Source organism: Natrix helvetica (assembly GCF_964273705.1).
Source record: "Natrix helvetica genome assembly, chromosome: 3".
Classification (NCBI taxonomy): domain Eukaryota; kingdom Metazoa; phylum Chordata; class Lepidosauria; order Squamata; family Natricidae; genus Natrix; species Natrix helvetica.
Window position 1 is genome coordinate 172,725,889 of NC_138549.1, and position 25,804 is coordinate 172,751,692.

At 46.9% G+C, this 25,804-nt stretch overlaps 1 protein-coding gene across 4 annotated transcripts in view; it reads left to right on the plus strand.

The window, feature by feature from the left end:
• The first annotated feature begins 8,477 nt into the window (after positions 1–8,477).
• SAMD10 (sterile alpha motif domain containing 10) overlaps positions 8,478–25,804 on the plus strand; it is a 41,747-nt gene continuing 24,420 nt past the window's right edge. For all 4 annotated transcript variants that reach the window (XM_081949818.1, XM_081949819.1, XM_081949817.1 and 1 more), the window contains exon 1: positions 8,478–8,726. In XM_081949818.1, the coding sequence (XP_081805944.1) occupies positions 8,696–8,726 (31 nt within the window). In that variant the 5' untranslated portion in view covers positions 8,478–8,695. The remainder of the gene's footprint in view (positions 8,727–25,804) is intronic.

Below are 25,804 nucleotides of genomic sequence, written 5' to 3' on the forward strand. Positions count from 1 at the left end.
TGGTGATACAAGTGCATTTCATGGCGCTTTCGCTGAAAATCATGCCAAACACAAAGTTTGCAAAACGCCAGGGTGCTGAGTGAGTTATGTGAAATGGGTTTCCCTTAACAACTGCAGCCTTTCTTTTTACAACCGGCACAAAAACGCCCCCCACACACACAATCTACAACTGCCACAGCATACGACCGTCGTGAGCAAGCTCCAGGACAGTCGTAGGCTGAGGACTGTCTGTAAAATCATTAACTAGGCTGTACAAACACAGCCACTCCCCAGATCGGGTGGGGGGGAGAAACACTGAGAGCAAACCGTGCATTAAAGTTATGAAATGTGGGTGGGGAGGCAATAAATGCGATTAATTAAAAGGTGGACAAACGTAGCACAGCAAAGGAAGCCTGTCAGTCTGGTTCTTGGTATTTGCCTCCCCTCTTCTGTCCTCACCTTTCTCCTAAAATCTACAACCGTACGTGACCCACATTGGTGAAAAGCCACGAGGGAGAAAGTGCAGAATGGAGGTAGGTGAGTATAAAGGACTGGTTTATTTGTGGGTTATTATTTCCTTTCATTTATCTGTTGGATTTCTACCCTCCCACCCAGATAATGAAGGTAATCAGTGGTGAATTCCTAACTAGTTTACTACCGGTTCACGGAGAAGGCGTTTTGCGCACGCATGCTACTCGCTTCAATCCAGTGGTCGGTTCCGGATTCCGGTGCAACCGGTACAATGCAATGGGGCCCAGCGTCCAGCACATGAATGCGCGCAGTATATGCGCACACAAACACGCAATGCGTGCATGCTTCCTACCCTCCAGAGACACCTCCGGGATGCTCCAGTTGCTCAGCGGAGCATTGCGCAGGCACCTTACGTGCTGTATGCGTGCGTGGAAGCGCCGAAGAGTTCAAAGACAGGTAAGGACGACGGGCGAGTGAGTGGGCCCTCCGGAGCACCATACCGGAAGATTAAGATTAAGAGGAGACTCGCAATCAGAATTTCAAAGGCCTTTGATTTCTACGGGCAAAATCTAGGAAAGTGTAAGCAGGGAAGTTAAGCTCTAAATTCAAGGAAGCAACTACGATGCTCACTTAAGATACTGCCACCTTGAGTTCTGTTATTCCCTGCAATTTCGCTGCAGGGTTTTACAAGTGTGCATAAAAATCAGAATCAGAATAGAGCTGGAAGGGACCTTGGAGGTCTTCTAGTCCAGCCCCCTTGCTCAAGCAGGAGACCCTATACCTGTGATGGCAAACCTATGGCACGGGTGCCTGAAGTGGCACAGGGAGCCATGTTGCCTGTTCTTCTTCATTGGTTATTAAATGCACGTGAATTCTTTTCGTATTCAGCAAAGGCCTGGCAAACAGTCTTTCAAAGGTGAATTTATGATCACAGATCTTATCTAGCTTGGAAAGCTGCCATGTAAATATTTTCCAAATGAGGTGTTGTGCAAGGAAAGACTGGGCAGAGAGTCTCTGAGATTCACGGACAGATCTTCACACTCCTGAAACGAATGAACGAACAAACAAATTGTTTCCTGCAAAAGCCCACTCCCCTTTCACTCCTTTTTTATTTCCTATGGGAGGGGTCATTCACTTGTGGCTTCACTCCCAAGTCGACCCTGATTTCTGAGCTGTTCTTTTCTTCAGGCTGCTCTGTGCATGGGCACACTGGGAACAGGCTCCAGCTGTTCTTCTGCCTCACTGATGTCTGACTCTGAAGGCAGCTGATAACTGTCATAAGGCCCTGGCCCCCACTCTGCCTCCGACACAGAGCCCTCCTCAGAGCCTTCCCCAGACTCCAGGATTGGCCCATGTTCCTCCCCAACCTCCTCACTGCCCGACTCTACTGCCAGCTCCGCTGGCCACTGGCGGGCCACAACAGCAGCCATGCCAAAAAATAAGGGGGTTATACAATTGGGCGTGACTCATTTAAAAACCATCTTGCTTAGCAATGGAAATCCCAATCCCAATTGTGGTCATAGGTCAAACCTGCATGCATAGGTGCGTTTTGCAATCCACCTGAATTTCCCTACCAAGCCTTACCCATTCCTTGCTCAACCGTGAAATTCTACTGATAACCTGGAGTGGGAGAAAGGAATCGCCATTCAAACTTTGGGGTTTGAGGACTTCTCCCCTGCGTCATCCACATACCAGAAAGCAGTTTCTCAACCTTGGCAATCTCAGGGTCACACCTCTTCAAGCTGTCAACGTTCGGGAACCTTGCCGTACAGTGACGGTAGAAAAAATACCTGTTTGAACAGGCAGAGAATGGATGGAAGGAGACGAGTCAGCGACTCAATAACTTAGTAGGGTTTTTTAATATATATATATATATATATATATATATATATATATATATATATATATATATATATATATATATATATATATATATATATATATATATATATATATATATATATATATATATATATATATATATATATATATATATATATATATATATATATATATATATATATATATATATATATATATATATATATATATATATATATATATATATATATATATATATATATATATATATATACAGAGAAGGAGGTTAAACTTCACCAACGTTAAATCACCACCTAAGTCAGAAAGAAACAACAAAGCTAGAAAGGGTGTATTTTGCTTGAGACGAGGGATAATATTTATACTAGGCCTGCCCAAGGCTTCTCCTTTTGCTATTTCCCAGAGGGTGAGCTGAAGCATGTTGAGACATGAACTGCAGCCCCAGCTCGGGATGGCTTAAAGGAGCTGCACACTACTTATTTATTTACCTACTTTTTAATTTACCTGCTTATTGCGTACGATGTATCCCGCCTTTATTTATTTATTTAGAAAATTTATATGGATGCTTATGCTCGCATGGCGACTCGAGGCGGCTTAAAGGGAAAAGTTCCCCTCACACTTATGCGCTAGTCGTTCCCGGCTCTGGGGGGGGGGGCGGTGCTCATCTCCGGTCCTCATCTCGGAAGAGGCAGCGCTGTCCGAAGATGTCTCCGTGGTCATGTGGCTGGCAAGACAAAAGGCCAAAGGTCGGGGTGGGTTCCAGCAGGCAACTACTGCCAGTTTGCTCGTGGGCGGGCTGTGCGTGCATGGACAGTACAATACAAAATTATAGCTATAAACGAGATGCGGGTGTCTACAGCATAGAGCTGGTAGGGACCTTGGAGGTCTTCTAGTCCAACCCCCTGCTCAAGCAGGAGACCCTATGCCAGTGATGGCGAACTTGGCATGCATGCCACAGGTGGCACGCGGAGCCATTTGTTAGGGCACGCATGGCGTTGCCCTGTCAGCTCCAGCGTGCATGTGTGCGCTGACCAGCTGAGTTTGGCCTTCTCTTTCGACTATTTTTTGCCCTCCGGAGGCTTCCCTGAAGGCTCCGGAGGGTGAAAAACCACCCAACTCGCAAACAGGAAGTTCGGGAACGCAGGGATGTTTTTCGCCCTCTGGAGCCTTTTCTGAAGCCTCCGGAGAGCAAAAAATGGCCCTTTGGACAAACCGGAAGTCATTGTTCCTGAACTTCCGGGGGGATCACGCGCATAGCGTTATGGGTGTGGGTACACTTGTGCATGACCCCCCTGCACTCCCACCACTTTTAGCACATGATCCGAACAAGCTTAGCCATCACTGTCCTATACCGTTTCAGACAAATGGCTGTCCAACATCTTCTTAAAGACTTCCAGTGTTGGGGCATTCACAACTTCTGGAGGCAAATTCTGTTCCACTGATTCATTGTTCTAACTGTCAGGAAGTTTTTCCTTAGTTCTAAGTTGCTTCTCTCCTTGGTTAGTTCCCATTGCTTCTTGTCCTACCCTCAGGTGCTTTGGAGAATAGGTTGACCCCTCTTCTTTGTGGAAGATAAGATGAGATGATGAGATGAGCTGATAAGAGGAGAGAGGAGAGGTGAAGGAGAAGAAGAGGAGGAGGAGAGAAAAGAATAATAGAATACAATAGCAGAGTTGGACCTTGGAGGTCTTCCAGTCCAACCCCCTGCCTAGGCAGGAAACCCTATACCGTTCCAGACAAACGGCTATCCAACATCTTCTTAAAGACTTCCAGTGTTGGGGCATTCACACCTTCTGGAGGCAACTTCTGTTCCACTGATTAATTGTTCTCCCTGTCAGGAAATTTCTTCTCAGTTCTAGGTTGCTTCTTTCCTTGATTAGTTTCCACCCATTGCTTCTTGTCCTGCCTTCGGGTGCCTTGGAGAATAGCTTGACTCCCTCTTCTTTCTAACAGACCCTCAAATATTGGAAGACTTCTATGTATTTAAACTAATTTCACTTGAAGTCCTATTTTTGCACCACTTCCTTTGATTTACAGTTTAAAAAAAAACTGGCGCATTACTGTATTCCACTGTGAATTTTTGCTATGTGTGTTTCCATGCAAACGGATACAATTATTAAAATGCAATTTGTTAAAACTTTCTTCTTTAAAATTTGGCTAAGGGGGTATTTTGACATTGGCATCACCAGGGAATAGACATAAAAAGAGATACAATATAGCGGTAGTCCTCAATTTACAACAACAATTGAGGCCAACATTTCTGTTGCGAAGTGAAACGTTCGCTAAGTGAGCTTTGGGCCGTTGTACGACCTTGCTAGCCACAGGTGTTAAGTGAATCACCAGACTTGTTAAGTTAGGAAGGCGAATGTTAGGTGAATCGGGTTTCCCAATTGACTCTGCTTATCAAACGGTCACAAAAGTGACCCCAGGACTCTTCAACGGTCATAAATACGAGCCAGTTGCCAAGTGTCTGGACACGTGACCCTGCGGCTACTGCAACAGGGTGAGAAATAGTCGTAAGTCCCTTTTTTCAGTCCTTTCTAACTTTGAATGGTCACTAAAAATGACTCTAGGTTGAATTCTACCCCTAGAAATATTTAAATTTTCTAGAATTGGTCAAAGGGAAAATACGGTAGTCTGAGATTATTTGTCTGTACTAATTACTTAATTTTATCAACCCAAAATGCACGAGCTGTAGGCAGGCAAGCCGCGGAGGAGACTGTGAGGCATGCACAAGTGCCACACGTGTGGTATGCTGCCCGGGAGGTGAGGAGTGATTGTGTGGGGTGGGCAGTGCGACCAGGCGGGTGGGGTAAGCGAGTGGTGACCGGGTGGGCAGGGCAAACGAGCAGCGACCTGGCGGGGCGGGCAGGACGAGTGAGGCGAGTGAGCAGCAACTGGGTGGATGGAGCGAGTGAGTGAGTGGCAACCGGGTGGGCAGGGCGAGTGAGGCCAGCAAGTGGCAACCGGGCAGGGGGGCAAGCGAGCAGTGACTGGGCAGGGGGCGGGGCCAGCCAGAGGTTGCTACCGGTTCTACGAACCAGGCAAAATTTCCCCTAACAGTTCACCCAAACCGGTGCGAACCGGTTGAATTCCACTTCTGAGCTGTACTTTAATATTAGCTTTAAGTTTACATGCTTGTGTAAGCATTGCTGGCCAGGGAATTCAAGCCCACACTTTTTAAAGTGCACCAGGTTAAGCAACACTGCACTAACTGGGCCTGTATTGTTAACACTAGAGATCTCTGTTGCCAAAGCTAGGTGGCCGCGCCTAGTTCACCTTGGATATTCTTATAACCCCGGTTAGGATTTGGATAAGAGGCCACCTGGAAATCTCGCCTGAAAAGTTAAAATGAGGGGGGTGGGCACTGGATAGGCACAGGCGAACAAAGAAAAAAAAGAAGGGAAAATTTAAAAATGGGTCTAACCATAAAAATAATAATTAACAATGTCCTGCCCTGTTCTTAGAACACATAATTTATTTATATCCTTATAGGAGGCTTTTCCCTTATTGCCCCTTAGACATTTGGGACTTGACTTCCCAAGGCTGCGCTGGCTGGGGATTAGGGGGTCCAGGATACCCAATTGGCCAGAGGTAACCCCACTGGGGAAGGCTTACTGGTGTATCACACAAGCACCCAAGGCTTACTGGTGTATCACACAAGCACCCAAGGCTTACTGGTGTATCACACAAGCACCCATTTGTCTAAAGTGGTACAGGGTTTCCTGTCTAAGCAGGGGGTTAGACTAGAAGACCTCCAAGATCCCTTCCAACTGTGTTATTCTAAATTCTAAAGTTAAATTCCTTCTCGTCACCCGAAGTTAAGAAGGAGAGGTGGATTCCCACGACACCCGAAAACCACCAGCTCCCCATCTGGCCTAGTGCCTCAGCTGAAGCAGCTAGCGGACACTTCATCGCCAAGCAGAGGGGCCAGGAAGGGTCCCCCGGTTGACCTATAGAGCCCCCCCCCCAAGTCTACTCAGCCCTGGCGCCTGTGGCCTACAGGTGTAGCTCTCGCCTCACAATCAGGAGGTTGTGAGTTTGATCTAGGTAGCGGCAGATGTAGGGTCTCCTGCTTGGACAAGGGGTTGGACTAGATGACCTGCAAGGACCCTTCCAACTCTGTTAATCTGTTAACGCCTTGCGATGATGTCCGCTAAGTGTGATTCCCCCGAAATGCAGCGCAACCTAGGCTCGCCTCCCGGAAGGTTGGAAGGGTGGACAGAGATGGGGCAGATCATCAAAAGCATCTGGGCGAGAAGGGGAGGCAGGCGCAGAAGGGACCCTTGCTGCAAAGTGGCAACCCGGGTTCCTTCACCAGGGCAAGGGGCCACATTTGCCTGGAACTACCGCTGGGGAAGGGACGTGGTGGCTCAGTGGCTAAGACGCTGAGCTTGTCGATCAGAGAGGTCGGCAGGTCGAGTCCCTAGCGCTGTGCCACAGAGTGAGCTCCCGTGACTTGTCCCAGCTTCCTTCAACCTAGCAGTTTGAAAGCATGTAAAAAATGCAAGTAGAAAAATAGGGACCACCTTTGGTGGGAAGGGAACAGCCTTCCATGTTTAGTCATGCCGGCCACATGACCACGGAGACGTCTTCGGACAGCACTGGTTCTTTGGCTTTGCAATGGAGATGGGCACCGCCCCCTAGAGTCGGGAATGACTAGCACATATGTGTGAAGGGAACCTTTACCTTTGCATATATGTATATGTATAAGGGACACAATAGCTCAGTGGCTAAGATGCTGAGTTTGTCAATAAGAAAGGTTGGCAGTTCAGCGGTTCGAATCCCTAGCACCACGTAACAGAGAGAGCTCCGTGACCTGTGCCAGCTTCTGCCAACCTAGCAGTTCGAAAGCACGTAAAAATGCAAGTGGAAAAAGAGGAACCACCTTTGGTGGGAAGGGAACAGTGCTCTGTGCACCTTCAGTGTTGAGTCATGGCAGCCACATGACCACGGAGACGTCTTCGGACAGCACTGGCTCTTCGGCTTCGAAACTGAGATGCGCATCGCCCCCTAGAGTCTGGAACGACTAGCACATATGTACAAGGGAAACCTTTACCTTTATTAAGGCAGTCCCAGACATTGCCAGTTTCATTTAAAAGTAGGGTGTCCAATAGAAGAAAAATCTCTATCACAGGATTGCACTGGGGGGGGGGGGTGTCCCTGTTGCTCTCGGTTGTTTTCTTGCAGACATTTCATGACCCAACTAAGTAACATTGTCAATGCTAGAAGGGAGTTGGGTTTGCTCTGGGTTTATAGAAAGCCTCTTGCCCTGGCAGAGTTGGTGGGGTAGATTTGGTGGGAAAGTAACAGCGTTCTGTGCACTTTAGTCATTCCAGCCACATGACCACGGAGACGTCTTCGGACAGCGCTGGCTCTTCGGCTTTGAAACAGAGATGAGCACCGCCTTCTAGACTAGCATATATGTGCAAGGGGAACCTTTACCTTTACATATACGTATATGTAAAGGTACGAGCGACACGGTGGCCCAGTGGCTAAGATGCTTGTTGATCAGAAAGGTGGGCAGTTCAGCGGTTCGAACCCCTAGCGCCACATCACAGAGTGAGCTCCCGTGACTTGACCCAGCTTTTGCCAACCTAGCAGTTTGAAAGCATGTAAAAAATGCAAGTAGAAAAATAGGAACCACCTTTGGTGGGAAGGGAACAGTGCTCTGTGCACCTCTGGCGTTGAGTCATGCCAGCCACATGACCACGGAGATGTCTTCGGACAGCGCTGGCTCTTCGGCTTTGAAACAGAGATGAGCAGCGCCCCCTAGAGTCGGGAACGACCAGCACATCCGTGCGAGGGGAAGCTTCCCCTTGACCGTCTCCTTGCCTCCTTTCTCCTCAGTCGCAGCCTTGCAGGCCCGCTCGGGATGAGTCTCTCTCTCAGCTCGCCTTGCCCGGCTCGGGCACCGCCCCGCCGGCGGCGTCTCCCGCTGGAGCACAGCTGACAAGGCGGCCTCGGGAGGTCCGGCCTTTTGTCCGCCAGCCGCCGCGGGAGAAGGCGTCGTCGTCGTCGTCCGTTCCGCGCTCGGTCTAGGGCGGGTAGGAGAGGCCGAGGCCGCGCGGGTGACCTTGCGGGGATCCGGGGGGGAGGTGTGGAGAGACAGACAGTCTTCGGCGCGGTGGGGCTTAAGCGCTGGAAGCCGGGAGGGGGAGGCGGAGGAGGGCGGCTGGCAGCCCCGGTCCAAAGTCCGCCCAACTCCGGCGAGGCGAGTGACCGCCCCCGCCCTCTCCTGCCCCGCCCTCCACGGACGTCTGGGGCGCCGGGCGGTCGTCGGAAAGACACCGCCAGCCAAGCAGCCAGGCAGCCGGACGCTCGCTCGCTCCGCCGGATCCCGCTCCGCTCATCCTGCAGCCCATCGGGGGAGCGCGGGGCGGAGGCGATGCGCGCGGGCTAAAGCATGAACTGCGGCGACGGCAACGAGATGGAGGGTAAGGGAGGCGTGTGCCGGACGGAGGGGCGGCGGGGAAGCGGCTCTGCTGCTTTTCGGGGGCTTGGAGCCGGGATCGACCGAACGACCGTCTGGTGGGGGGCGGGGGGGAGGGAAAGGAAAGGATCGCGGGGTGAAATTGGGGACTGGGGGGGCTGGGGGTCCCCGCCGATGCGCGCTCGGGGTTTGGTGGGGGCGCATCCTTTCTCCTTGCGGAGCCTCTTGCCGAAGCGGCGGTTGCGATCGCCTGCAAGTTGCGGCGCGCATCTTAGGCGGTTCCAGCGTTGGAGAGAGAGAGAGAGAGAGACGGAGGGAGGTGGCGGAACGCGACAAAAGGGGAAGGGAACAAAAGGCCGGGGTGGGGAAGCGGGTGACAGATCCGCGTGTGTTTGTGTGTGTGTGTGTGTGTGTGTGTGTGTGTGTGTGACACCCCACCGCAGGGTAGACAGCTCCAACCTAACCAGCGGGGGGATCCTCTTGGACTCCCCAACCCATGCTCCCCAAGCCCTCTAGCCGGGTGTGGTGAAAGGACCTAATAATAAGCCCGACAGATTTGGGGCTGAGGAGGAGGAGGAGGGGGCGTCCTTGAAGGAAAAAGGGGGGGTGGGCTTAGGGAGACGCGGTGGGCGATATAATGGGGAGCAGGCTTGGTAAGCAGGAGTGGCGGTCGGTTTCTCCCCCCCCCCGTTCGTTTCAGGTGGATGGGTAGAATAGCGGAGATCTCGACGCCCCCTCCCCATATTGGATGAAAGACCCACACTCGGTGTCCCCCCCTTTCGGTTTTGATTTCTATGGAGTTCGTGAGGCCGTCTCTTAAGCAGAGGGAGAATTTGGGGAGAGTGGGGAGACGGTGCGTCTTCTCACACCCCTTAAAAAGGGGGTTCGTCAAATGAATAAGAAAAGCCCCCCCCCTTCTTACTGCGATGGTTTCAACACTGTGCAAGGTGCATCAAACCGGTGCCTGATCCGGTTTCTCCAAAAAGGGAGCCAGATTTTACCCTTGTCTAATTCAGGATTAAACAGGGAGAGGTTTACCGGTTGAACGAAGCCTCCTTTTCTTTCTTTCTTTCTTTCTTTAACCAAAGGAGCAAACAAACGTGTTGAAGGATTCCCCTTTAGCGGCGTCGCTGACTTGCCGTGAAGGTGACTGTCGTTTTATGCAGCCGCTTCTCAAATTTGCCTTAAAGAGTTTGATCCGGCATGGAAACAACTTACTGAAAACAGGATCTGCCTTTGCCAGAACCCTGGCGTGTAAATTTTAGCATGCTGGGAAATACTACCGCTCCCCCCCCCACTCCCCAAAAAAGGGAGGGAATGAGACTTACGCATTGAAATGAGAGCGATCTTGCAAGAGAGTGAGAGAGGAGAAGGGAGATAGAGAGAAAAAGAGATGAGAGAGAAAAGAGATATGAAAGAGAGAGAGATGAGAGAGAGAGAGAGAGGTGAGAGAGAGATGAGATGAGAGAGCGAGATGAGAGAGAGATGCGAGTGAGCGAGAAAGGGAGAAATGAGAGAAAGAGAGATGAGAGAGAAAAGAGACATGAAAGAGAGAGAGAAAGAGAGAGGTGAGAGAGAAAGAGAGATGACAGAGATGACAGAGAGAGAGGAGAGAGAGAGATGAGATGAGAGAGCGAGATGAGAGAGAGATGCGAGCGAGCGAGAAAGGGAGAGATGAGAGAAAGAGAGAGATGAGATGTGTGTGAGAGAGAAAGTGAGAGAGAAAGATGAGAGAAAAGAGATGAGAGGGAGAGAGATGCGAGAGAAAGAGAGAGATGAGAAAGAAAAGAGAGAGAGAGAGAAAATGTTATTCGGTGGAGAAGGCAGCCTTCCTCCTATTCTTAAGTCTTTTGCTCCTAATTAGAGCAATGGGACAGCTCTAATTAGTTTCGCAGCTCTGCCCAACTAATTCCAGTTGATTTCCACAGGATTTGTTGCCAAGAGCCAGCACTGCAACCTTAGCCCGAAACCGGCCCCTGTTAAGTATATTTGCAGGAACTTAGATCCCACTAAGAAAAAAAAGCTGCATTTCGAGCAATCTGAAAACCTGCCCAAATCCTCTGCTCTGGGAATGAAGATGCTAGAAAGAGTGCAGAGAGGAGCAACAAAGATGATTAGGGGACTGGAGGCTAAAACATATGAGGAACGGTTGCAGGAACTGGGTATGTCTAGTTGAATGAAAAGAAGGACAAGGGGAGACATGATAGCAGTGTTCCAATATCTCAGGGGTTGCCACAAAGAAGAGGGAGTCAAACTGTTCTCCAAGGCACCTGAGGGTAGAACAAGAAGCAATGGGTGGAAACTAATCATGGAGAGAAGCATCCTAGAATTAAGGAGAAACTTCCTAATGGAGAGGACAATTAATCCGTGGAACAACTTGCCTCCAGAAGTTGTGAATGCTCCAACACTGGAAGTTTTAAGAAAAGATTGAACAACCATTTGTCTGAAATGATATAGGTTTCCTGCCTGTGGAGGGGGTTGAATAAGATCCCTTCTGTAGTCTGTATTCTGTATCTCCAGCTGGTAATGGGGTGAAAACTCATATATTCCTGGGTTGAGTGCACTGGACTGAAACAACCTAAATGGGATTGGAATCCCATTTTCACCAAGGAGGGATTTTTTTTTTTGCACCTAACGTAATCTTCAGGATATTCCATCTAGTGGCTACATTCACCCATTCCTGTAGGTTTTGGAACAAATGGCTTTTCTGAATGTGCATCTTATTACACAGGTTAAGCCACAGAAAAACCAACCGCGATTTACTGCACCAAATGATCTCCTTGGCTTTTTGCTTGCCTGGTTCAGGTTGGGCCATAGTGCAATCCGATCCAAAATTCCAGAGACGTGTGTGTCTGTGTATATTTACACCGACAGATAAGGTAAATGTAAGGTAAATGTTCCCCTCACATATATGTGCTAGTCGTTCCCCACTCTAGGAGACGGGGTTCATCTCCGTTTCAAAGCCGAAGAGCCAGCGCTGTCCGAAGACGTCTCCATGGTCATGTGGCCGGCATGACTCAACGCCGAAGGTGCCCGGAACACTGTTCCCTTCCCACCAAAGGTGGTTCCTATTTTTCTACTTGCATTTTTACGTGCTTTCGAACTGCTAGGTTGGAACAAGCTGGGTCACGTAACGGGAGCTCACTCCGTTACGCGGCACTAGGGATTTGAACCACCAAACTGCCAACCTTTCTGATTGACAAGCTGAGCTTCTTAGCCACCAAGTCCTTGGGTCTCTTTTTACACTGATAGATACACTGCATTAATATAGGTAGGCCTCTAATTAGAGCCATTGGTTTAGCAAGCGTTTGATTTGACAATAATACTGAAAAAAGCGACTTAAGACCGGTCCTCACACTTACAACGGTTGCAACATCCCTATGGTCAGTGTCAAAATTTGAACATTTGGCAACTGGCTTGTTTTTATGATGGTTGCAGCATCCTGAGGTCAGAGGTGATCACCCATTTGCAACCTTTTCCAGCCAGTTTAAAACAAGCCAAGTCAATAACAAGGGAAACCGAATTCGCTTAACGACTGCCTGATTCATTTAACAACTGCAGGGATTGGCTTGAGAAAGGTGTCGTAAAATTGAGTACGACTTACTCAATAATCGGCTTACTTAATAATGGGAATTCCGGTTCCAACGGTGGTCGTAATTCACGGATTACCCACCGTTGGCTGATTAGTGCATTCTGATTCATGGATTGATTGATTGATTGATTGACAGCATACTTGCAAGGCGATTGGTTGTGTTCTTGTACAGCTCTCTCGCCGAGTCTTTAAAATCTTACCCAACTGTGTTGGAGTCACACCCAATGCTAACCGAAAGTGGGAACGCTCGGTTTTGGCTCGGCCTGACGGATTTGTAAAACACAACTGTGCGCGTACTTGCTTGCTCACTTTGGATGAGAGGTGTGACTCAAATCTACTATGCCTTGCTCAACAAACCATGTTTAAAGACAGCTCAGTGCCGCTTGGATTCTTGACGCGTCGTCAAGAAAAGCGAAAAGGGGAAAATCGATGAGGAGGAGGAATGTAGGGGTTGCACAAAGCCAATCGACTGGGGAAAGTCTTAGAAGGCTTTAAATCCCGCTCACATTAAATTCTCAGCCGAGCAGAAGGAAATTCTCTGCCAGATGCAATGCAAGTGGCGCTGTGTCCGTATGTTAGGAGAGAAAACCAGGCACCGCACAGCTTTATTATTATTTTTTCTGCATTGGCAGTTCTCCAACTTGATTCTCCTCCAGAAGTCACAGAATAACAGAGTTGGAAAGGACCTTGGAGGTCTTCTAGTCCAACCCCCCTGCTCAAGCAGCAAACCTTATACCAGTTGATGGAGAACCTTTTCGGCACCGAGCGCCAAAACTGGAAACGCTTGTGCATGAATGTGTATGTGCGCGCATAGGTGCACCAGAGCACCAAAAACCCAAAGACCAGCGGGCCGATGCACAGATGGCTGTATTTTGGGCAGTTTTGGCCATTTTCAGGCTGTTTTTCGGGCCATTTTCAGGCTGTTTTTGGACCATTTTCAGGGTGGTTTTGAACCATTTTCAGGCTGTTTTGGGGGCTATTTTCAGGCTGTTTTTCAGGCCATTTTCAAGCTGTTTTGGGGGGCATTTTCAGGTCATTTTTCGGCCTGAAAAACAGCCTGAAAAGAGCCCAAAAATGGCCTGTTTTTTGTCTGCTTATGTCTGTTTTTCTGGCCATTGTCAGGCCATTTTCCGGTGCTCCAGCACCCATGAAGACCAACTGGCCGGTGCAACTTTTGCGCATCAGAAACCAGAAAAGCAGCTGGTGACGGTGCACGTGCCACAGAGAGGACTCTGCGTTGTCATCTCTGGCACACGTGCCATAGGTTCACCATCACGGCCCTATGCTGTTTTAGACAAATGCTATTCCACTCTCTTTTCTATGGAGATTCTCCGTCCTCCAGGTCACGGTTGTCCCAAAGGTGCTTTTTTTCCCAAGGGGCAACTGGGCCGTTTCGCTTCTCATCCAAGAGGCTTCTTCAGCTGGCAGACATTGCCAGCTGTCTGCAAGGAGTATAAATCCTTCCATTCCCCACCATCAACTCGGAGCTGAGGAAGCTTCTTGGAAGAGAAGCGAAACGTATTCAAAGGAAAACAATAAAGTCCAGTTGCCACTTGAAAAAGCACCTTTGGGACAGTCCTTAAAAGCCTCCAGTGTTGGGGCATCCACAATTTCTGAATGCAGGTTGTTCCACTGAATAATCTTTCATACTGTCAGGAAATTTCTCCTCAGTTCTAAGTTGCTTCTCTCCTTGATTAGTTTCCACCCATTGCTTCTTGTTCTACCCTCAGGTGCCTTGGAGAATAGTTTGACTCCCTCTTCTTTGTGGCAACCCCTGAGATATTGGAACACTGCTATCATGTCTCCCCTAGTCCTTCTTTCTCTTAAGCTAAACATACCCAGTTCCTGCAACCGTTCTTCATATGTTTTAGCCTCCAGTCCCCTAATCCTCTTCGTTGCTCTTCTCTGCCCTCTTTCTAGTCTTTTTTACGTCATGGTGACCAAAACTCTCTGTGTGTGTGTCTGTGTGTTGTATTTGTGCTGATAAATAAATAAAGGGAGACTAGTATAGATCTATTTCAAGCTCTATAGCTCTCATCAGCTAGCCATACCCTTACAGGGATTTGAATTATAATATATATATATATATATATATATATATATATATATATATATATATATATATATATATATATATATATATATATATATATATATATATATATATATATATATATATATATATATATATATATATATATATATATATATATATATATATGTATGTATATTCCCCACTTAACGACCATTCATTTAGTGACCAAACTTACAACAGCTGAATAAAGCGTGATGACCTATCCTCACACTTATGACCACTGCAGCGTCTGTCACTTTGCCAGGATTCAGGCATTTGGCAATAGTCACAGGTGTACAATGTTTACAGTGTCCCATGGTCACATGATCGCCGTTAAACGACACTCCTAGTGGGCTTCCGATAAACAAAACCGATGGGGAGGCCAGCAGGGAAGAGAAGAGCACAAGTTGCAGTCCTATGATGCCTCACTTAATGACCACAGGGATTCACTTCACAGCCATGGCGAAAAAGGTTATAAATTAAGATATGGTTGTGTGATGCAATGTCTGTACGACTTAATAGCAGAATTTTCTACTTGAAAATGGGGGATTATCAGTATTGTATCTTACTGTTCATAGAGGAGCTCAAGGCTGCCCCCAACAATACAGGTAGTCCTTGACTTACAACCAAAATCGAGCCCCAAATTTCTGTTGCTAAGCGAGGCAGTTACATGACCTTTCTTGCCACAGTTATTAAGTGAATCGCTGCAGTTGTTATACTACGTTGTTAAGTGAATCTGGCTTCCCCTTTGGCTTTGCTTGACCACAATTGTACCCAACATTTCTGTTGTCAAGTGAGACAGTTGTTAAGTGAGTTTTGCTCCATTTTACGACCTTTCTTGCCTCAATTGGGAATCACTGCAATTGATAAATTTGTAATCCGGTCATTAAGTGAATCTGGCTTCCCCATTGACTTTGCTTGTCAGAAGGTTGCAAAAAGGAGGGGGGGTTGTCCCGTGACCTTGGGACACAGCAACGGTCATAAATATAAAGCCACTGACAAGCATCTGAATTGTGATCACATGATCAAAGGTCGCAACTGTGAAAAACGGTCATAAATCACTTTTTTCAGTGCCGTCGTAACTTCGAAAGGTCACTAAATGAACTGTTGTAAGTCGAGGACTACCTGTAGTGTTTCCCAATGATGGGACTGCCAGGTGAAAGCATCCATTCTGGGGAATGGGTTCACTTAACGACCACGATGACTCACTTTATAACGAGCCATAAAGTTGAGCCCATTCATGTGGTGCCTCGACTTACAACTGCAACGACGCTTGCTTGAAACTCCAGACTCCATTATGGTCATAAATTGAGGACTACTTGCGCTGGGTACGGCACTCAATCCCACTCTCAAAAATTGTGCTTTGAGACTACAGAATTCCAGCTGCTTTCTCCAGGAGGAGCCTAATCTACCATCGGCCAATCAGGCACTAGCAGGGTGTGGCTTAGTCACTGCAGCCAATCAGTGCTAGGATATGTTCTCTGTTGCCAGGCTTCGGCAGTGAGTCCCCGATGGGCAGACTTGCTGTTCTGCTCTTTCTCTTCACCTCTCTTCCTTGGAGGACTATGGAAGCAAACAATAAATAAAAATAAAACAAAAACCCAGTTAATGAACTGAAATTAAATGTCTCCAAATAAATTTTGAGCAGGTGGCATCAGTTTAACCTTGTTAACTAGCTGGGGTTAGTTCAGCCCTCTGCAAGTAACCCTGATTCAATTAACAAACCACCTATAGATTCCAATTCCAATAAGATAGGGTTGTGGCCCACCAGCACAGCTGGCAGCAGATTCAGACAGTCAGGAGGTTGAGGAGGAACATGGGCCAGTCCTGGAGTCTGGGGAAGACGAGGGCTCTGTGTCGGAGGCAGAGAGGGGGCCAGAGCCATCTGATAGTTTTCAGCTGCATTCGGAGTCGGACATCAGTGAAAGCAGAAGAACAGCTGGAGCCTGTTCCCAGTGTAGAGTTGCCAGACAAAGGGAACAGCTAAAGAACAGGACTCAACTTGGGAGTAAAGGCACAGGTGCGCAATGAATGGCCCCTCCCGTGGGGAATAAAAGAGGAGCGCAGAGCTGCCAGAAGAAAAGAACAACTCAGAAATCTGGGTCGACTTCAGTGGTGAGATTCAAAAAAATTTATTACCGGTTCTGTGGGCATGGTTTGGTGGGCGTGGCTTGGTGGACGTGGCAGGGAAAGGATACTGCAAAATCCCCATTTCAGTGGTGAAATTCAATTTTTTTACTACCGGTTCTGTGGGCGTGGCTTGGTGGGCACAGTATGGCTTGGTTGGCGTAGCAGGGGAAGGATACTGCAAAATCTCCATTCCCACCCCACTTGGGCCAGCCAGAGATGGCATTTGCCGGTTCTTCAAACTACTCAAAATTTCCACTACCAGTTCTCCAGAACCTGTCAAAACTTGCTGAATTTCACCCCTGCCCCATTCCCTCCCGATCAGCTGGGACTCGGAGAGCCAGAGAATAGATGGGGGCAAAGCCAGTCAGAGATGGTATTTACCGGTTCTCCAAACTACTCAAAATTTCCTCTACCGGTTCTCCAGAACTGGTCAGAACCTACTGAGTACCACGTCTGGTCAACTTGTGAGTAAAATCACAGGAGGAAGGTGATTGGCCCCTCCCATAGGGAATAAAAGAGGAGCAAAAGGGGAGTGGGCTTTTGCAGGAAACCATTTGCTTGTTTGGTCGTTAGATTCATTTCAGGAGTGTGAAGATCTGTCCATGAATCTCAGAGACTCTGTGCCCAGTCTTTCCTTGCACAGCACTTGAAAAATATTTACATGGCAGCTTTCCAAGCTAGATGCAATACAATACAATAGCAGAGTTGGAAGGGACCTTCGAGGTCTTCTAGTCCAACCCCCTGCCTAGGCAGGAAACTGTATACTGTTTCAGACAAATGGCTATCCAACATCTTCTTAAAGACTTCCAGTGTTGGGGCATTCACATCTTCTGGAGGCAAGTTGTTCCATTGATTCATTGTTTTCACTGTCAGGAAGTTTCTCCTCAGTTCTAAGTTGCTTCTCTCCTTGATTAGTTTCCTCCCATTGCTTCTTGTTCTGCCCTCAGGTGCCTTGGAAAATAGTTTGACTCCCTCTACTTTGTGGCAACCCCTGAGATATTGGAATACTGCTATCATGTCTCCCCTAGTCCTTCTTTTCATTCAACTAGACATACCCAAAATTCCTGCAACCGTTCTTCGTATGTTTTAGCCTCCAGTCCCCTAATCCTCTTTGTTGCTCTTCTCTGCACTCTTTCTAGAGTCTCCACATCTTTTCTACATCGTGGTGACCAAAACTGAATGCAAGATTCCAAGTGTGGCCTTACCAAGGCATTATAAAGTGGTATTAACCCTTCACATGTTCTTGATTTATGACCACAGACCCAGATAAGGTCTGTGGTCATAAATATTCCTTTGAAAGACCGTTTGCCAGGCCTTTGCCGAAGGTGAATATGAGGAATTCACATTCGTTTAGTAAAAGGGATTTTTTGGGGACAAGGACTCTGTGCTTTTTGAAGAAGCCTAGGTCAGAAAAGATACGTAGGATTTTTAAAAACTAGGAGGTTAGTAAATTATATCATTTCCTTCTCTTCCACTCTATTGTCAGTAAAGATGTCAATTGACTGGGAAATAAGGACAGATAGTCCTCAACTTACAAACTGCTCAGTGACGATTCAAAGTTATAAGGGCATGTTAAAAAGTGACTTATGGGCCAGCCCTATGACTGCGCTGCACATTGAATTATGCTTGGCAACTGGCATGTACTTATGACAGTTGCAGTATCCCAGGGTCATGTGATCACTTTTTCCGACCTTCTAACAAGCAAAGTCAATGAGGAAGCCAGGTTCACTTAACCACCATGTTGCTAAGGTCATCTGAAAGGAAATGGCCTGTCCCTTCATTTTCAACTAAATAAATTAATCAAAGCAATGATGAAAAAGAAGAGTCTCACCATACGCTTAAATGGGAGATCTGGTTATAGATAGATGCGTTTCTCATTAAAAACTATGCCGCCTCAACTAAAATGCAACAATTGTTTTGGATGATTTAGTCATGAAGGGGAAGGGGACTTTTGACATGATTAGAAACTCTTTCTGCTGAGCACGTATTTCCCAGTTGGGACTTTTAACACACTAAAAGTCGGGGTTTTCTTCCCATTTAGGCGACTAAAACTTAAGGTACTAGACTGGAGACTAGGAAACGGTGAGTTCTAGTCCAGCCTTAGAGGTGAAAGTCAGCCGGGTGACTTTGGGCCAATCCCCAGGAGATGCTGAGTTCTAGTCTTGCCTTAAGCATGAAAGCTGACTGGATGACTTTGGGACAATCGCCAGGAGACAGGGAAATTCTAGTACTACCTTAGGCATGCAGGCCAGTTGGGTGACTTTGGGACAATCGCCAGGAGACGGGGAAATTCTAGTACTACCTTAGGCATGCAGGCCAGTTGGGTGACTTTGGGCCAATCGCCAGGAAACGGTGAGTTCTAGTCTTGCCTGGGGCATGAAAGCTGACTGGATGACTTTGGGCCAATCGCCAGGAGACTGGAAATTCTAGTACTATCTTAGGCATGAAGGCCAGTTGGGTGACTTTGGGCCAATCGCCAGGAGATGGTGAGTTCTAGTCCCATTTTAGGCATGAAAGCTGACTAGATGACTGAGCCAATCACCAGGAGACGGGAAATTCTAGTACTACTTTAGGCATGAAGGCCAATTGGGTGACTTTGGGCCAATCGCCAGGAAACGGTGAGTTCTAGTCTCGCCTTGGGCATGAAAGCTGACTGGATGACTGAGCCAATCACCAGGAGACAGGAAATTCTAGTGCCATCTTAGGCATGAAGGCCAGTTGGGTGACTTTGGACCAATCGCCAGGAGATGGTGACTTCTAGTCCCATTTTAGGCATGAAAGCTGACTGGATGACTGAGCCAATCACCAGGAGATGGGAAATTCTAGTGCCATCTTAGGCATGAAGGCCAATTGGGTGACTTTGGGCCAATCGCCAGGGAACTGTGAGTTCTAGTCCCACCTTAGCCATGACAGTCAGCTAGGTGGCTTTGGGCCAGCCCCCCTCTCTCAGCCGAACTTAACTCCCAACATTGTTGTGGGGAAAAATTGGAGGAGAAAAAAGTATGTTTGCTGCCTTAAATTATTCCTAAAAATAATAACGCCGGGATAATAGGCAAATAATAAAAAGCACATTTAATGTAGCCATAATCATCCTTTTTATTTATTTGCTTCTGAACAAAATATTGACCTAAAAGGAGAGCAACATTGAGTTTGTGGGAGCACAAAGCTGCAGCTGCAAAGTTGTCAGCCGCTTTTCGGAGAGAAAAGTGAAGAAATGGGTCAAACGGTCCAATTCTCCCAGGGCTGGTCAAACTCGTCCAGCTGTTCGCTTTGCAAAAATGGCCAGCAACTCAAGCCAGACGCCCTTAAAGCATTTGGTAGGAAATCTGCAGCAGGCTATTTCATTCAGTGACGCCACTGGAAACTAATATATTGATTTATTAACTCCTGGGTTTTTTTGTAGAGCTGACTTGTAGACGCTCACAAAATGAATCTTTCATAAGACTCCCAAACGCAGGATTTTGGAGCGGTTTCTTGGACCCGGGCCTGGCCAGCCAGTTGCTAAACAGGGGTGCAGCTGGTTGAGGCTTGGATGACAAGCCAGGATAACCCAGGAATATAGGCCAGATTGGGGAAACGAGCACTGAAAGAAGACAACGGCAAACTATTTTACTCTCTCGCCATTAGAGTCATAGAGATGGAGCCATAAAATCTCCAGGAGTTGAACTGATTTCCAGGAAGACCCTTTTTAACTCAGATAGTCCTCAACTTACAACCATTCGTTTAGTGACTGTTACAACAGCACTGAAAGAAGTGACTTACAGTTAGCCCCTGCATTTACAACTTATGCCGCATCCTCACGGTTGTGTGATCAAAATTAGGTTGCTTGTGTTGTGGCAGCAGATTCGGACAGTGAGGAGGTTGGGGAGGAAGATGGGCCAGTCCTGGAGTCTGGGGAAGGCTCTGATGAGGGCTCTATGTCGGAGGCAGAGATGGGGCCAGGGCCGTCTGGCAGTTATCAGCTGCCTTCGGAGTCAGACATCAGTGGGGCAGACGAACAGCTGGAGCCTGTTCCCAGTGTGCGCATGCGCAGAGATGCCAGACGAAGGGAAGAGCTAAGGAACAGGGGTCGACTTGAGAGTAAGGCCACTGTTAGATCGGGTAATGGAAGGGCACACTCAGGCTAAAGGCAACAACAGCTCTTTATTAAATCAGTAGCAACTATGTACAATCCAGCGAAGGTTGAGTCTGACAGCTCCAATGAGATTAAACCTCTGTTCCCGCCAGAACAAGGACCTTGGTGGAAACCATTATAACTGTAGCTAGTATCTAACACCTACAAGTGTTAGAGGGAATAAAAGAGGAGCGACAGGGGAGTGGAGTTTGCAGGAGACCATTAGTTCACTTGATTGGTTTGTGACTCTCCGAGACTCCTTGCCAAGTTCTGCAGAGATCGGCCTGGCAGCTCTCCAAGCCAGAGAAGGTCTGTGACTGTAAATCCTCCCTCGAAAGACTTTGCTGGATGTGAATGAGCAGAATTCACAGTCAATTAATAAAAGGGTTTTTTTTCGGGACCAGGAGTCTCCTTCGTGCTCTTAGGAAGCTTCCATCAGAACAGCTTGGCATCAGGTATGTATTTCCAATCATTGCAGTATCCTGCGGTCATGTATCACCGTTTACGACATTCCGAGGCAGCTTCGGGCAAGCAAAGTCGATGGTGGATGACTGGATTTACTCAAGGACTGTATAATTCACTTAACGACGGTAGCGATTCACTTAACAAACATGGCAAAAACAGCCATAACATTGAGCATGACACGCTTAACAATCACCTTACTTAATGGAAATTCTAGTCTCAATAGTGATCATAAACCGAGGACTATCTGTATAGAGGAAAATAAATCTGACATCAGCTATTAGAGACGTCTGATACTGGAAAACATGGAAGGAAAATAGAATTAGAATAGAATAGAATAGAATGGAATAGAATAGAATAGAATAACAGAGTTGGAAGGGACCTTGGAGGTCTTCTAGTCCAACCCCCTGCCTAGGCAGGAAACCCTATACCATTTCAGACAAATGGCTATCCAACATCTTCTTAAAGACTTCCAGTGTTGGGGCATTCACAACTTCTGGAGGCAACTTCTGTTCCACTGATTCATTGTTCTCACTGTCAGGAAGTTTCTCCTCAGTTCTAAGTTGCTTCTCTCCTTGAGAAAAGTGTCTCAGCTTCTGCCAACCTAGCAGTTCGAAAGCACGTAAATGCAAGTAGAAAAATAGGAACCACCTTTGGTGGGAAGGTAACCGCGTTCCATGCGCCTTTGGCGTTGAATCTTGCCGGCCACATGACCACGAGGACGTCTTCGGACAATGCTGGCCTTTCGGCTTTGAAACAGAGATGAGCACCGCCCCCTAGAGTCAGGAACGAGTAACACATATGTGCGAGGGGAACCTTTACCTTTTAAGTCGAGGATTACCTATGTGACATCCTTGCCCTCGTGAGCCAATTTGCCCACTTCTTAGGATTGTGTAATGCAGGGGTGCCAATTCAATTTCATTGAGGGACGCATCTGTGGTGGACCTCGGGGGGGGGGGGCTGGTGGGCATGGCCGACTGGGTGGGGCGTGGCCAGCTTGACGCCACTCCCCAAACTGCTGGCATGTTTCCTGTACCCATTGGGTAGACTGGACCGAAGTGATGCCGGGCAGCCCCTTTTCATTTTCCAGGACAGCAGACCAGATCCGACCACATCACAGGCCCCATCCGACCTGCAGTCCTTGTGTTTGATACCCCCAGGTGTAATGTATCGAATTGTCCACAAATTAAAGCAGCTGCTTTGGAAATAAGAATTAGGGAAAGGTCATTTGTATTATCGAAGAATTAGGTGATAAGAATGTAGGAAAAGTAGGATTTACAAAAGTAAAAAAAGAAGAAGAATAAAAGCATCGCTTATGTAAAATTAGAATTTATGGAGAGGGAAATAATATTTGTAAAGATACACCGATAGACATCTGCTGCCAGGAGGAAAGTGCAGTTCCGGGAGTGGTTTGTAGGCTTTGTGTATGTTTTTGTCCACGTGTGTAAGATGAATAAGTTAAATAAAATAAAGTAAAAATAAATAAAATCATAAAATAAAATAAAAGCAAATAAAAGCAAATAAAATAAATAAAATAATAAATAAAATAATAAAAAATAAATAAAAATAAAATAAAATAAATAAACTAAAATAAATAAAATAAATAAACTAAATAAACTAAATAATAAATAAACTAAATAATAAATAAACTAAATAAACTAAATAAACTAAATAAATAAATAAAATAAATAAAATAAATAAAATAAATAAAATAAATAAAATAAATAAAATAAATAAAATAAATAAAATAATAAATAATAAAATAAAATAAAATAAAGCAGCTGCTTTACACCAATGCATGAAGTCCCTTTCCAACCCAAAACTCAAAGCAGCCGTGCTTAAATCATGCCATTCATGGCCCCACTGGGCTTTTCCCAGACCCGGTGAAGCGATGCCCTAGAAGACGAATGAGAGCGATAGGATCAGCCGAAGGGGGGAAGCCAAACGGCAGGGGGGGTTGGGCTGATGGAGTGGCTGCCTGGTGCTTGCTGATAAGGAAAAGCAGTTTTGGGGGGCAGAGGGAATATAGATATCCTTCGGCCGGATTGAGTCATTTCAAAAGAATCCAGAAGGAGATTTTTATTTCTTCTTCTTTTGTTTTTTTCCATGAAAGATTCTCGTGGTGGTTTCTGCCTGCCTGGGAATAATAATTCCTCTGGTCCCCCATTTATTTCAGACAATAAATTCCCATTTGCAACCCCCGAACAGCTAGTAGGGGAGGACGCAAAATGACCTTTCTTCCTGGCAGGGCTAAAAAGATGGCTGCTTTTGCTCTTCGCTCGTAAAAGATGCAAAAGGAAGCCGTGTGTGTGTTTGTGTGTGTTTGTGAGAGAGAGAGGGTGGGAGATAGATGCTTTCCTTAGCAGAACCTCAGAGGCACCTGAGGAGCAGCCAGTCAGGGTAGGATTAGATTAATTTATTTCTGGGCATTGGATTTACTACAAGTAAGCCCTCCACTTACGACCATGTGTTTAGCAATCATTTGAACTTAACAACAGCACTGAAAAAAGTGACTTGCATAGAATAGAATAGAAATGACAGAACAAAACAGAACAGAATAGAATAAAATAACAGAGTTGAAAGGGACCTTGGAGGTCTTCTAGTCCAACCCCCTGCTCAGGCAGGAAACCCTACACGACTTCAGACAAATGGTTATCCAACATCTTAAAAACTTCCAGTATCGGAGCATTCACAACTTCTGGAGGCAGGTTGCTCCACTGATTCATTGTTCTCACTGTCAGGAAATTTCTCCTTTGTTCTAAGTTGCTTCTCTCCTTGATGAGTTTCCACCCATTGCTTCTTGTCCTGCCTTCAGGTGCTCTGGAGAATAGTTTGACTCCCTCTTCTTTGTGGCAACCCCTGAGATATTGGAAGACTGCTATCATGTCTCCCCTAGTCCTTCTTTTCATCAAACCAGACATACCCCATTCCAGCAACTGATCTTCATTTGTTTTAGCCTCCCGTCCCCTAATCCCGTTTGTTGCTCTTCTCTGCACTCTTTCTAGAGTCTCCACATCTTTTTTATAGTCTGGTGACCAAAATTTGGACTTGGTTGCAGTTGGATCACTTGTGGGAACATAAGGAATCCAGGCTGATTGCTCTCTTGACTCCACCCCAGAATCTACCTGTCCTTCTCTTGGAGATCTAGCTAGGTTAGCTCCTGCACCAGTGGTGGGAGTCAAAAATATTTACTACCGGTTTTGTGGGCCTGGCTTGGTGGGCATGGCAGGGGAAGGATACTGTAAAATCTCCATTTCCTCCCGATCAGCTGGAACTTGGGAGGCAGAGAAGAGATGGGGGCGGGGCCAGCCAGAGGTGATATTTGCCGGTTCCCTGAACTACTCAAAATTTCCGCTATCGGTTCTCCGCAACTGGTCACAACCTACTGAATACCACTTCTGGCCTGCAATTGCACCTGATGCTGAACTCACTTCCTGAATTAACTCCGTGTTCTGGGTCCAAACGACAGATCGGCCCCTAAATCAAATGCAAAGTTTTCCTGAGACAAAAGCTGCCCCAAAGCTAAGGAAGATAAATACGCCCTCAAGCTTCCAAACAGAGATGTCTGATCTTCAACAACGCCTGTGAAGCGTCCAGGGCCAACGCAACTCACAAAAAGCCTCCGGGTCAGAGGTGGGTTCCTACCGGTTCAGATCGGTTTGGATGAGTAGCTAATAATTCAGCCTGCCACGCCACCGAACCGGTACCGCCAACTTGCTTTTTGTTTCTGCACATGCAAAGAAGCATTTTTTTTCGTACAGTGTATGCGCCCATAGCTGGGATCAAGTGTGCGAGTGGCACGGCGGGAACCCACCCCTGTTCCCGGTGCCCCTGGCAGCTTCTTTGCAAAGGTTCTTCGCCTTGACAGTTAGAACAATGAATCAGTGGAACAGAAGTTGCCTCCAGAAGTTGTGAATGCTCCAACACTGGAAGTCTTTAAGAAGATGTTAGATAGCCATTTGTCTGAAACGGTATAGGGTTTCCTGCCTAGGCAGGGGGTTGGACTAGAAGACCTCCAAGGTCCCTTCCAACTCTACTATTGTATTGTATTGTATTGGTGCACTTCTGGGGCCTCTTTTTTTTTTTAGCAGCAGGGATTTTATTCCTGGATTCGGTCTGCCCTTACCTCCCTTTGCGCTGCTTAATTCTTTAATGCCATTGTCAAGTGGAAAACTGAGAAAGAGGCTGCAGCTTTAGATATATGTTTTTATTGTACATTTTCCTTTATTCTACATCACAATTTTAATTTTGCAACAGCGGTATACTGGTTGTATCAAGTCCTTTTAGAATATATACATGGTGTTATATACCCTAATCATAACCATTATTCTCTTACAATACAATACAATAGCGGAGTTGGAAGGGACCTTGGAGGTCTTCTAGTCCAACCCCCCCCCCCCGCCTAGGCAGGAAACCCTATACCGTTTCAGACAAATGGCTATCCAACATCTCCCCTGGTCCTCCTTTTCATTAAACCAGACATACCCAGTTCCTGCAACCGTTCTTTATATGTTTTAGCCTCCAGTGCCCTAATCCTCTTTGTTGCTCTTCTCTGCACTCTTTCTAGAGTCTCCACATCTTTTTTGCAGTATCCTTCCTCTGCCACGCCCACTAAGCTTCGGCCACAGAACCGGTAGTAAAAAAAAAAGGAATTTCAGTACTGCAGAGAGGAGCTGGAAACGCTCTTTACCTCTTGCTTGTGGACGGTGA